Source organism: Salmo salar, chromosome 10 (assembly GCF_965601325.2).
Source record: "Salmo salar chromosome 10, fSalSal1, whole genome shotgun sequence".
Lineage (NCBI taxonomy): Eukaryota > Metazoa > Chordata > Actinopteri > Salmoniformes > Salmonidae > Salmo > Salmo salar.
In genome coordinates, this window is record NC_138300.1 from 86,557,227 (window position 1) to 86,571,728 (window position 14,502).

At 41.4% G+C, this 14,502-nt stretch overlaps 1 protein-coding gene across 3 annotated transcripts; it reads right to left on the bottom strand.

Moving 5' to 3' along the window:
* Positions 1 to 459: 459 nt before the first annotated feature.
* LOC106560888 (gigaxonin) lies at positions 460 to 14,269 on the bottom strand. Of its 3 annotated transcripts, none has more exons than XM_014124282.3 (12): positions 13,986 to 14,269; positions 13,403 to 13,600; positions 12,923 to 13,037; positions 12,346 to 12,696; positions 11,918 to 12,138; positions 11,395 to 11,516; positions 8,827 to 8,939; positions 7,418 to 7,567; positions 7,183 to 7,319; positions 4,216 to 4,350; positions 2,608 to 2,717; positions 460 to 2,481 (listed from the first exon to the last, which is right to left on the bottom strand). In XM_014124282.3, the coding sequence occupies exons 2-12, from the start codon at positions 13,591 to 13,593 to the stop codon at positions 2,300 to 2,302; spliced, it is 1,827 nt and encodes a 608-aa protein (XP_013979757.1). In that variant the 5' UTR covers positions 13,594 to 13,600; positions 13,986 to 14,269; the 3' UTR covers positions 460 to 2,299. The 3 variants fall into 3 exon arrangements, with proteins under 3 accessions (XP_013979757.1, XP_013979756.1, XP_013979758.1); XM_014124281.3 differs by having other exon boundaries at positions 13,891 to 13,992; XM_014124283.3 differs by lacking the exon at positions 13,986 to 14,269 and adding an exon at positions 13,682 to 13,940.
* Positions 14,270 to 14,502: the final 233 nt, after the last annotated feature.

Here is a 14,502-nt window from a genome sequence, read left to right on the forward strand (position 1 = left end):
ACAAGTCTTTTCCAATGGCAGTTCAGTGGGCAGTGCTCCCAGCTGAATCCCAGCCTAAATCCTGTGCATCCAAACTGCAGCAGAAGCATTATAGTCTCTCAGGGTTCAGTTTAACATTAGCCACTCGGTGTTGAGTCACAAGACTATAGTTAAATTGAGAAAGTCATGAGAGCAGCTTGGTTAACTCCATCCTGATTATCTTCAGTAAACCTGTTGTGTTAATCCAATGCTTGCCCCTCATCTAAGACACGCACAGTTACAAGTCAACAGTGTCACTGAATCTGTAAAGGATTCTCTTGGTAAACTGTTTCCGAGAGATTAAAACAAACAATAACCCAAATATAATGGATTTTTTTGAGGAATACCTCTTCAGTTTCTCCTGAATCCTCTGAAACATAAAAACAAAATTCCAACACCCTGAATGCTACTTGATTTAAACCACAAGAACCAGGGCTGAAGTCAGAGGAATAACTACTGAGTTGGCCAGTGTTGTTTAATCCATCTCGTTAAATTGAAGACACTCATGATTGAGCTCATTCCATGACACCTTCCTTGCTACCCCACAGAATTGAATACAAAAATACAAACAGATTTGAATTCTCACATCCCAACTTTGGTTAACAACCACTTGATGGTACTATTGCAGAATTCCTAGAAGAACAATGCATAAAGCGCATATCACAGTGTTCTGATAGTTACACAATGGGTGAATGTTTTGTGAAAGCACTGTTTGGACCACAAGAATGCAGGTAGTCTTTAGTGTAAACTGTGAGAGTGACACTATGGAATGTTGAGTCTCTAAGCAATACACTAACATGCTGCAAGTATACAGTGTTAAGTGTAAATTGTGATACCCGTTCTTACATTTGTTCTTGGTGCTTTTCAGAGGTGTCCTGAGCTCTGTTGGCTTCATAAAGGCGTGTGAATGCATATTTTTTTCATATGTTTCTGTGAGTTCTGTAGCGTGTGAGAGACAAGTTTCCCTTCAAATGGGATGGACAGCAACTGCTGTAACTCACACAGAACAAATGGGGTCAACAGATGCCAAAAAAATCATCCACACTGACTAGAAAGCCAGTTCAAAAGTCATCAGCAAAATACATCCAGCAACTTAAGAGTGACACCAGTAACTCTAAATCCATTTCTGGCCCACACTGTGCCTAGAGTGCTTGGTTAAGGGTAAACCAATGGCAGAAAGGGGCTTAACTCAGCTTTACATTCACTAAACACGCACGTCCCAAAGAGATTTCACTTAAGATACAGTAATGTTATATAAAACCTGTTACCATTTCAATACAAAGTATGCTCCAGCTTCTGGCATTACTCATTCAAAGCTGTCTATTTAAAAACAGTCCATTTTAAGTTAAGTTTGTGGGTAAAGACGACATTTTGTTTATTTTATAGGCTACAAGTTCCATAGCTAAGGGAACAAGTAAAACCACATCTGTTCTTTTAGAAGTCTCCTTGTGTAGCTCTAGTTGTCATGATAAACCAGAAAAATTATTGCCACCAACCAAACCCACCACGGGGGCATTTTACTGATATCGATAAGTAGTCTATACTAAAGAAATGTCAAGTTTGAAACGAAATAAGGCTGCTAATATGGGCGAATGCTAACAGGACAAGTGATAACTAATACTTTGAGTGTTGTACCTAAGGATAATGTAAAAAGTAACTGATGCACATTAATGTTATACATTTATCGTATCGTTATCGTGACAATTCAGTCACAATATATTTATGGATTTATCCATATTGCCCAGGTCTATTCAAAGGCCACGAATCCCTTAGCTACTATAAAGTAACAACGAAAATGCCATGTCTCTCTAGCTGTCATTCAGCGACTCATCTTTAACAAAAATAAAAAAATGCAGTGTTAGAAACGGGTATAGATTTCCCTTAAAAATGACCACCTATGCTACAATGAATGACAGTACTACTGCATTCTTGCTTTTCTCCCCTTAAAATTTGCGTTAAATTCTTTAAAACCCACCAAGCAGCAGCAAAAATGAAGTAAACAAAAAGCAATGGGTAAATGGTCAGTAAAACGTATTTACAAATCATACCCATTGTTAAATTGCATATGAAATAACGTCATGTTTAAAAAGCCGTCCCTCTTCAAGCAAGTACCCACACATAGAATAATACCATGATGGAACCTAAGAAAGCCACCAAAATATGCAGATAAATACTCCAAACATCCCCTTTGGACGTCCCTTCAACCTCCATTCTCATGTTCCATTGCTGTGCCCATAGCCAATGTGTGAGTGTGGAGACAGAGCACCTAAATGAGCTCCATCTAGGAGGACGGGACCCTGAGTCTAAACAGGCCCTGTTTCAGCTGCAGACGGAACAGTTTGCAGTTAGCGATGCGCAGGGCTGCACAGCCAGTCTTGCACAGATCAGATGTCAGCATGGGCTTGGTGCGGTGCCACGTCCCCGAGCTGCGACGGAATTCCCTCACATAGTCATAGGTTGTACCTGCGCAGACACACAGACCTTTAGAGATCGATGTATACATTACACAGTGCACGCATACAGTAAGATGTATTTGCCAATGCTTGCCAAGTAGTGGTCATTTACTTCAGGAGTCTGCCTTTAACTCACCAGTGTCTAAGTCTCCCACCACATAGATGCTGGCACCAATGGGGACAGCTCCATACACAAAAGAGGAACTGGTCTGAACACAGAGAGTCTGGTCATCAAGGTACATCCATCTGGACAGAGCGTGATTGGGAAAATAAAAGATTTTTGATCAACTACAAATACAGTAAACAGAGACCACATACATACAGTTGAAGTCGGGAAGTTTACATACCCGTTAGCCAAATACATTTCAACTCAGTTTCACAATTCCTGACATTTAATCATAGTAAAAATTCCCTGTCTTAGGTCAGTTACGATCACCACTTTATTTTAAGAATGCGAAATGTCAGAATAATAGTAGAGAGAATGATTTATTTCAGCTTGTATTCCCAGTGGGTCAGAAGTTTACATACACTCAATTAGTATTTGGTAGCATTGCCTTTAAATTGTTTAACTTGGGTCAAACGTTTCATGTAGCCTTCCACAAGCCTCGCACAACAAGTTGGGTGAATTTTGGCACATTCCTCCTGACAGAGCTGGTGTATCTGAGTCAGGTTTGTAGGCCTCCTTGCTCACACACACTTTTTCAGTTCTGCCCACAAATTTTCTATAGGATTGAGGTCAGGGCTTTGTGATGGCCACTCCAATACCTTGAATTTGTTGTCCTTAAGCCATTTTGCCACAACTTTGGAAGTATGCTTAGGGTCATTGTCCATTTGGAAGACCCATTTGCAAACAAACTTTAACTTCCTGACTGATGTCTTGAGATGTTGCTTCAATATATCCACATCATTTTCCCGCCTCATGATGCCATCTATTTTGTGAAGTTCACCAGTCCCTCCTGCAGCAAAGCACCCCCACAACATGATGCTGCCACCCCCGTGCTTCATGGTTGGGATGGTGTTCTTCGGCTTGCAAGACTCCCCCTTTTTCCTCCAATCATAACGATGGTCATTATGGTCAAACAGTTATATTTTTGTTTCATCAGACCAGAGGATATTTCTCCAAAAAGTATGATCTTTGTCCCCATGTGCAGTTGCAAACCGTAGTCTGGCTTTTTTTATGGCGGTTCTGGAGCAGTGGCTTCTTCCTTGCTGAGCGGCCTTTCAGGTTATGACGATAAGACTCGTTTTACTGTGGATATAGATACTTTTGTACCGGTTTCCTCCAGCATCATCACAAGGTCCTCTGCAGTTAATCTGGGATTGATTTACATTTTTCGCACTAAAGTACGTTCATCTCTAGGAGACAGAATTTTCTGGATTTTTCCAAGCTGTTTAAAGGCACAGTCAACTTAGTGTATGTAAACTTCTGACCCACTGGAATTGTGATACAGTGAATTATAAGTGAAATAATCTGTCTGTAAACAATTGTTGGAAAAATTACTTGTCATGCACAAAGTAGATGTCCTAACCGACTTGCCAAAACTATAGTTTGTTAACAAGAAATTTGTGGAGTGGTTGAAAAACAAGTTTTAATGACTCCAACCTAAGTGCATGTAAACTTCCAACTTCAACTGTACATACATCTTTAGGTAACAAGGATACACCCAGTAAAAAACACATTCTGGCTAAAGCATAAATTCAAATAAGGAAGTACTTGATCAAAGTAACAAGCACTATTATTTACCTTTTCATCTCATCATGGAAAAACTCAGACTTGCAGGTGGTCATGGTGCTGGATTCTGGGTTGTCTGAGTCACGGCTCCTCACCCCTCCAAACACATAGAGTTCCTGACCCACACCACATGCCACTGAGCCAAACCTGAAGGCAGAGACATTCACACCATAACATCAGGGGTCACTCAATGAGACCATATCAATAGCAACACCAACAGTAAACAAATCCATCACAGGGGATTTCTTCATAAATGTTCCATCTAAATGTGGACAATAACAGTGTATTCTATTCTAAAGTCAAACCTGACACACACGTAAAGTATTAGTCCCATGTTTCATGAGCTGAAAGAAAAAAGATCCAACATTTTTCCATACGCACAAAAGGCTTATTTCTCTCAAATTGTGCACAAATTTGTTTACGTCCCTGTTTGAGCTTTTCTCCTTTGCCAAGATAATCCATCCACCTGACAGGTGTGGTATATCAAGAAGCTGAATAAACAGCATGATCATTACACAGGTGCAACTTGTGCTGGGGACAATAAAAGGCTACTCTAAAATGTGCTGTTTTGTCACACCACACAATGCTACAATTGGTATGCCGACTGCAGGAATGTCCATCAGTGCTGTTGCCAGAGAATTTAATGTTTATTTTTCTACCATAAGTCACCGCCGTCATTTCACAGAATTTGGCAGTACGTCCAACTGGCCTCACAACCGCAGACCACGTGTATGGCGTCGTGAGTGCGAGAGGTTTGTCCCATGGTGGCGGTGGGGTTATGGTATGGGCATGCATAAGCTACGGATAACGAACACAATTGCACAGAGATACTGAGGTCCATTGTCATCCCATTCATCCGCCGCCATCACCTCATGTTTCAGCATGATAATGCATGGCCCCTTGTCACAAGGATCTGTACACAATTCCTGGAAGCTGAAAATGTCCCAATTCTTCCATGGCCTGCATACTCAGACATGTCACCCAAGGACATTATTTTGTCCATAGAAATAACATCAAATTGATCAGAAATACAGCGTAGACATTGTTAATGTTGTAAATGACTATTGTAGCTGGAAATGGGTGATTTTTAATGGAATATCTACATAGGCGTACAGACGCCCATTATCAGCAACCATCACTCCTGTGTTCCAATGGCACGTTGTGTTAGCTAATCCAAATCATTTTAAAAGGCTAATTGATCTTTAGAAAACCCTTTTGCAATTATGTTAGCACAGCTGAAAACAGTTGTGCTGATTAAGGAAGCAATAAACCTGGCCTTCTTTAGACTAGTTGAGTATCTGGAGCATCAGCATTTGTGGGTTTGATTACAGGCTCAAAATGGCCAGAAACAAAGACTTCCTTCTGAAACTCGTCAGTCTACTCTTGTTCTGAGAAATGAAGGTACTATTTAATGAAGCTGCCAGTTGAGGACTTGAGGCATTTCTAATTGACCACAAACTTTTAAACGTTAATGAGAGTGTGTGTGGATACACACACACAGTAATTCCAGGGTTTTTCTTTATTTAGTCCAATTTATACATTGTAGAATAATAGAAGACATCAAAACTATGAAATAACACATGTAGTAACTAAAGAAGTGTTAAATCAAAGTATATTTTAGATTCTTCAAAGTAGCCACCCTTTGCCATGAAGACAGCTTTGCACACTCTTAGCACTCTCTCAACCAGCTTCATGAGGGCACCTGGAATGCATTAACAGGTGTGCCTTGTTCATTTGTGGAATTGCTTTCCTTCTTAATGCGTTTGAGCCAATCAGTTGTGTTGTGACAAGGTAGCTGTGGTATACAGAAGATAGGGCTATTTGGTAAAAGATCAAGTCCATATTATGGCAAGAACAGCTCAAATAAGCAACGAGAAACGACAGCCCATCACTACTTTAAGACATGAAGGTCAGTCAACACAACATTTAAAGAACTTCTTCAAGTGCATTCGCAAAAACCCATCAATCGCTATGATTAAACTGGCTCTCATGAGGACCGCCATAAGAACGGAAGATTCGGTTACCTCTGCTGCAGAGGTTAAGTTCATTAGAGTTATCAGCCTCAGAAATTGCAGCCTAAATAAATACTTCAGAGTTTATGTAACAGACACATCTCAACATCAACTGTTAAGAGGAGACTGCGTGAATCAGGCCTTCATGGTCGAATTGCTGCAAAGAAAGCACTACTAATGGACACCAATAAGGAGAGACTTGCTTGGGCCAAGAAATATGAGCAATGGACATTAGACAGGTGGAATTCTGTCCTTTCTTCTGATGAGTACAAAGTTGAGATTTTTGGTTCCAACCGTTGTGTCTTTGTGAGACGCAGAGTAGGTGAACAGATGATCGCCGCATGTGTGGTTCCCACCATGAAGCATGGAGGTGGTGTGGGGATGCTTTTCTGGTGACACTGTCAGTGACTTATTTAGAATTCAAAGCCAGCATGGCTACCACAGCATTCTGCAGCGATACGCCATCCCATCTGGTTTGCGCTTAGTGGGACTATTATTTGTTTTTCAACAGGACAATGATCCAACACAACCCTCCAGGCTGTGTAAGGGCTATTTGACAACAGTGAGTGATGGCATGCTGCATCAGATGACCTGGCCTCCACAATCACCCGACCTCAACCCAATTGAATGGGGTTGGATAGCAGAGTGAAGGAAAAGCAGCCAACAAGTGCTCAGCATATGTGGAAACTCCTTCAAGACTGTTGGAAAAGCATTCCAGGTGAAGCTGGTTGAGATAATGCCAAGAGTATGCAAAGCTGTCATCAAGGCACTTGTTGGTGGCTACTTTGATTTCTCTCAAAGATATTTAGATTAAAAAAATTAAAATGTTACTACGATTCCATAGTTTGATGTAGAAAAATAGTGAAGACAATGTAGAAAATAGTAAAAATAAAGAAAAGCCTTGGCTAGGTGTGTCCAAACTTTTGACAGGAACTATTTTATTTTAACTACTGAGTTGATTCTGTACCTTCTCTCTTTCAAAGGGCAGATTGCAGTCCACTGCTTGGTCTTCGGATCATAGCATTCTACTGAGTCGTACAGCTTTCCATATGACCCACCACCCATGGCATAGATCTTCTTTTTCATGGTGGCATAGCAGCCAATCTGAGGAGAGTTGAGATCATTAGGCAAGTGGTGAGAGATTTGGAGAAGTTGCAATTTGTGAATGTGTTTATAGCAAGCTGGAAGCGCTCATGTCTCACCTTGCGGACCATTGTCATGCTGGTTTGGGTTGTCCAGGTGTTAAAGTGAGGGTCGAAAACCTCCACAGTCAGGAGCTCTATGTCCTCATCCTCTCCTCCCAAAACATAGATCATCCCATCCAGCTCTGCAACACCAAAGTTCTGCCTAGCCTGACCAAACAAAGAGCAGAAGCCTTTAATAATACTGGGCAATACTGACCCCTGGTGGCATTACTCAACGATAACGCTTTAGAAGGATAGATAAGAACATGACTACCAGTGAGTAGCCTATACAAGTAAAAAGGATACATGGAACGTTTGATAGATTAAATAACTTGGTTCAGTGAAAGACATTTGGTCTATATAACCAATTTTAGTAACAACTTCAAAATGACATCACTTGAAATGTCTATGAAACAAGTGGGTTGAATGTTGCTACTGACAGGTTGGAAGGATTGCAAAGAAAACATTTAAAAAAAGTAGTTTCTATGTTGTGTGGAGTATTATACAATGGGTGGGTCCAATCCTGAATGCCGATTGGTTAAAACTGCATTCCAGAAGGTGTCAATTCCACAAGTTACCACCGCCCAAATCTATGACTTTAAAATTCCTATTTACTCTGGTCCATCTCACTGCGCAATCCACAGTCTCATCAGCCCAGCCAGGCAATTTCTAAACTTGATCTCCACTATAAAAGCATCTAGACATTCTCACGTTTCTTTTATACTAACATTTAGTTTTCAACAGCGGAGATTTGTATAAACCTTGCCGTCTGCCTCTCCGACATTTGCAACATAGGTTTCAATATTCAAATTTGATCTCCAGCCATCCTATAGTAATGAACGTGTCGGGATTCGGGATGAGCCAGACAGGCACCGTTTCTCAGCCAGTCGAAATCATGAATCAGCTGGCATCATTCTTATGGATGTGTCCAAATAAATGTCACTAGAAAACAGCACAAATGCAAATTAAGCTACTATTGTTATTCTGGCTACACTGTTTGACGTGACTAAGTTAGCCATAGTTGGCTAGCTAGCAAGCAAGGGATATGAATGTTGCCAGCCAGTATGGCAATGGAACATTTAGAAGGAATAACTGGGTTGCGTTCATAGATACAGAGTAAAAATACTGAACGACTAGGTCACGTCTAAGGCAAACGAACAACCAGCCGGCTTAGGTAGCAGCCCTAGATTTGTGTCGGAACTATATCTTGTGGAAGGATGAAATAGCATGAATAAAACCAACATGTGAAAATATGTCAATCATATGAATATGTTGGTAACCCCATTGTATAAAAAAGTGATAATGCCTTCAAAGGCAGTGTTTGGAGGATATATTGGCATGGTTTGCCGGCCCTCGACAAAACACCACCAGTGCCAATATATCCTCCAAACACCGTCTTCGAGGGCATTATCAATTAAGTAAAATACCTGTTTCATGGAAGGAATGGGGGTCCAGGTGTTTGTGTCTGGGTCATATTTCTCCCCACTGCTCAGGACCATCTTAGTTTCATCCATACCACCCATCACAAAGAGGTAGCCCTCTGAGAGGACAAAGAATGGTGTTAATTCATGGTTGATCCCTTACACTGGGTTGGGTTTGACTTACATGAGAATTGTGGGATCCATAATTATAAGCTGCCATGAAGCCTGCACCGTGTATACGTACAGTACCAGTCAAGACTGGACACACCTACTCATTTTTTATTTTCTACATTGTAGAATAGTGAAGACATCAAAACTATGAAATAACACACAAAAATATCAAACTCAACATGTAAAGTATTAGTCCCATGGTTCATGAGCTGAAATAAAAGATCCCCAGAATTTCCCATAAGCACAAAAGGCAAATTTTTCACATTTTGTGCACAAATCTATTATACATCCCTGTTAGTGAGCATTTCTCCTTTGCCAAGATAATCCATCCACCTTGATCGGTGTGGCATATCAAGAAGCTGATTAAACAGCATGATCATTACACAGGTGCAACTTGTGCTCGGGACAATAAAAGGCCACTCTAAAATGTGCAGTTGTCACAACACAATGCCACAGACATCTCAAATTTTGAGGGAGTGTGCAATTGGCATGCCGACTGCAGGAATGTCCACCAAAACTGTTGCCAGAGAATGTAATGTTTATTTCTCCATCATAGCCGCCTCCAACATCATTTTACAAAATTTGGCAGTAAGTTCAACCGGCCTCACAACTGCAGACCACATGTATGGCGTTGTGAGTGCGAGAGGTTTTGTGATGTCAACATTGTGATTAGTGTCCCTTGGTGGCAGTAGGGTTATGGTATGGGCAGGCATAATCTATGGATAACGAACAACTGCATTTTATCGATGGCAATTTGAATGCACAAAGATACCTTGAGACCCATTATCTTCCCATTCATCCGCCACCATCACCTTATGCTTCAGCATGATAAACGCACGGCCCCTTGTCGCAAGCATCTGTACACAGTTCTTGGAAGCTGAAAATGTCCTAGATCTTCCATGGGCTGCATACTCACTAGACATGCCACCCATTGAGCAAGTTTGGGATGCTCTGGATCGACAGCTTGATCCAGTTTCCGGCAATAAAAATCGAATACATTTTAGAAAAAAGCTGTAACAATGTGGAAGAAGGGATCGAAATACTTTCAGAACGCACTGCATTTACTGTGTGTGTGTACAGTACCAGTCAAACAGTTGGACACCTACTCATTCCAGGGTTTTTGTTATTTTTAATATTTTATACATTGTAGAATAGTGAAGACATCAAAACTATGAAATAACATATGGAATCATGTAGTAACCAAAGAAGTGTTAAACAAATCAAAATATATTTTGTGGATTATCTTTCCTTCTTAATGCATTTGAGCCAATCAGTTGTTTGTGACAAGGTAGGGGGGGTATACAGAAGATAGGGCTATTTGGTAAAAGACCAAGTCCATATTATGGCAAGAACAGCTCAAATAAGCAACAAGAAACAGTTCATCATTACTTTAAGACATGAAGGTCAGCCAATACGGAACATTACAAGAACTTTGAATGTTTCTTCAAGTGCAGTTACAAAAAACATCAAGCACTGATGAAGACACGGGCTCTCATGAGGACTGCCAAAGGAAAGGAAGACCCAGAGTTACCTCTGCTGCAGAGGATAAGTTCATTAGAGAGTTACCAGCCTCAGAAATTGCAGCCCAAATAAATGCTTCACAGTTCAAGTAACATACATTAACTGTTCAGAGGAGACTGCATGAGTCAGGCCTTCATGGTTGAATTGCTGCATAGAAACCACTACTAAAGGACACCAATAATAAGAAGAGACTTGCTTAAGCCAAGAAACACGAGCAATGGACATTAAACAGGTGGAAATCTGTTCTTTGGTCTGATGAGTCCAAATTTGAATTTTTTAGTTACAACCGCCGTGTCTTTGTGAGACGCGGAGTAGGTGAACAGATAATCTCTGCATGTTTGGTTCCCACCGTGAAGCATGGCGGAGGTGGTGTGATGGTGCTTTGCTGGTGACAATGTTGGTGATTTATTTAGAATTCAAGGCACACTTAATCAGCATGGCTACCACAGCATTCTGCAGTGATACACCCTCTGATTAGCGCTTTGTGGGACGATCACCTGACCTCAACCCAATTGAGATTGTTTGGGATGAGTTGGAATGCAGAGTGAAGGAAAAGCAGCCAACAAGTGCTCAGCATGTGGGAACTCCTTCAAGACTTTTGGAAAAGCTTTTCAGGTGAAGATGGTTGAGAGAATGCCAAGAGTGTGCAAAGCTGTCAAAGGCAAAGAGTGGCTAATGAAGAATCTCAAATATATTTTGATTTATTTAACACTTTTTTGGTTACTACATGATTGCATGTGTTATTTCATAGTTTTGAAATCTTCATTATTATTCTACAATGTAGAAAATAGTAAAAATAAAGAAAAACCCTTGAATGAGTAGGTGTCCAAACTTTTGACTGGTATTGTAAAAATAAAAACTAGGTCTGGATTCAATACCAACCTGCAGCCAGCACCCCATGCCCTATTCGGCCAATGCTCATTGGTTCCAGCTCGATCCACAGCTGACGGTTTGGATCATAGAGCGGACACATGCAGCGTGCCATGGCTGACGGCTTCCTCGTTCTAAACAGGAACCAGAGAACAGGAAGTCAATTGAGTTATATCCTGTTGGTTTTATCTGACACACTGGCTCCCTCTCTAACCTCATCCTCTCTCTGTGTCACCATAAAACAAACTTTACTTAGTTGTTTTACATCTCAAATCTCTCGGTATATCAACCACACTATTCTTACGGTCCTCAATAAATTCTCATCTTGCTTGTCATAACTTTCAGTTCTCTGAATGTTTTGCAAGAACTTCCATTGCAAACTGTTTAACAAGCATACTCACACAAAACCACAGCAATCTGCAAAATTAGAATTAATGCGTTACGGCCACATTGTATGATTCATATACACATTCAACAGAACGTAGACATCTTACGCCTGTACATCCTCCCAGAGTAAGAGTCAGCAAATACTCACCCTCTCTCCTCCCCCCCTACAGTGACGATGCACTCCGAGTATCCACGAGGTTTGAAGGCAGCTAGAAGAGCCTCGCCCTGCAGTGCAGCACCCCCCAGTGGAGCGTTGCAGTACTCCCTGATCACCTCCCTCATCAGGGGCTCTCCCAACACCTGCTCCCTCAGGTAACCTTGGTCCAGGCCCTGGATCCACACTGATGACATTGCCTCTTTCATGTGCACCTGGGGGACGATCAGAAATAGGTTACTCGGGATGAGCTGAGATGCAAATAGTGTGCGAAAAACAGTCTTCAAATGATGTAGTAGTCTCTGAACATAATTGTAGTTGTAATTCTACTTTTGTAGCCATCAAATACTAGAGGTTGTTTTCTGACAGACAGAAACAAGGGCAGAACCACCACACCCCTAGTAGTAACACAAGGTCCTCACCCTCCGTTCCTCCAGGTCATGACCGAGCCAGCGCACCACAGCCTCCAGGACATGCTTCTCATTGCCCACGTTGAGCTTCTCCATGGACAGGATCTCACACAGCCGGTCTGGGGGTAACTCCCTGAACTCGTCCGTGGCAGCCACATCACGGAAATGTGTCTGGAGGAAGTCTGTGGCAACATGGTGAACATGGTGCAGACAGTAATGTAGAGAGAAGAGCCGGATCCCAATGCAGTTCTCTGCAGCAATGCAGCTCTCTAGGAACTGGCAGCACAGGGACTTCAAGTCTGTCAGAAGCAGCAGGTCAGCAGCCTGAACCATGTCCTGAATGGTGTCCTCACTCAGACTGATCTACACACAGATAACAATGAGCAGGATGGAAGGATGAGTTTAAGATCAGGGTTGTTCAAGTAGGGAACAGAAGATTCAAAAACTAAGCTACAAATAGGAATATGGATTCCCTCAAGAGTTAGGAAGTACAGGACAATATTGTTATAGGCAATTTAAAAGCCAGTAAAATAATCCCATTTATGTTCACATTATTCTAGGCCCATTTACAGTATTGCACACTACTCACCTCCCCACTAAAGATGTAGTCCAGGATCTGCTTCATGATAGTGACAGAGATACCCTGGAGCTCAATGGTGTACATGGATCCATCTTCCTTTGGAGGGTTGTAGTTCAGTTTTGTTCTATGGAATATGTCAGAATACGGTATGTGTCGCATTCTAGTATTTCTTAATTCCTTTTTGTTTGGTTTTGAGTGTATTGTTAGGTATTACTGCACTGTTGGAGCAAGGAACATAAGCATTTCTCTACACCCACTGTAACGTCTGCAAAATATGTGTACTCAACCAATAAAATTTGATCAGCATGACAGGTAAAATAACTGACAGTCTACCAGCATCGAGTGGGACACTGCGGGAGACACCCTGTTGACAGCTGGAAACTATGTCACATCCCCAGCCTTATCAAAGTTATAATAACCATGGAATGGATTTCATCCATTGCAACAGTTCTGCTTGCGACAAAGGTAAAGCAAGACATAACTGATTACCTGATGTATGGACTAGCCGCAGCCAAAATGTTTTTCTGGACTGGAATCTTTTCCCCGTCCAGTACTAACACTGCGTCTTGGAAGCATTGTTCTTGCCAAAAGGAGCGAAGGGCCTTGAGAAGTTTCTGAGAGTGTTGAGGGTCTGACACCACCGAACCTGCAACGCTAACCTCGGACTCAGTACTGGACATTGTGTCCCTACAGAGAAAAAAACATGTCATTAGCACACCAGTCCGGCTTGCGAACTAGGAATAAAGCAATGTATCATGCCAGAATTACCTTCAGGCAGAATTAGCCTACGTAGGCTAGGCTAACGTCAGCATGCAAAATTAGCCAGTTGCCTATAAGAAATTGGACTGGATTTTGGGCTGAATATTAAGTGACATAGGTAGTTAATAATCTAACGTTATACTTGGCAGGGTCAAACATTTCAATACAACCAGACAGACTCGTGTGACATGCATAACCATAATAGTACGCTACTTTACCTAGTTCGCTACCTAACTAGATATAAACAATAACAGGGAGCGTCCCAAATGGAATGACATAGTCATTGGCTTCGTCCCACTTCACTGTAGCCTACCTTGCATGGGGAACACTACACACAAGTCAGAAGCAGAACGCGAGGTGGAAAAAAAAAAAAACGACTTTAGCACACTTTTTCCATTTCGCAAGCCAGGCTCCGTTAAAATACTTCTACAGTCCTTCCCCTGGAACAATCACAGATCTGAGAGAAATATGGATACGTGGCAACATTGTTTTCCGCTTTCATACAGTTTAGTGTATGCACGAGGAAGAAAGGGTGGATACATCTTCAAAGTAATCGAACACAGCCCCCATTGTGCTGTATTTTGGACGCACGGATGTTACGCCCACAATCTATACGTGATATACGTCATTCTCCCGCGACTAGTGTTTTTTGTTTTCTCTTTACTGGTTTACTATGTAGGACCAAACCTGTCATAATTATAAATATCAATAAAGTCGACTAATGAATGAGCAAGGAAATACAAAAATACTGACTAAAATTAACAAACATTCTCTACATATCTGTATGTATTTTATTATTTATTTAAACTTTAATTCATTTTTAGCCATTT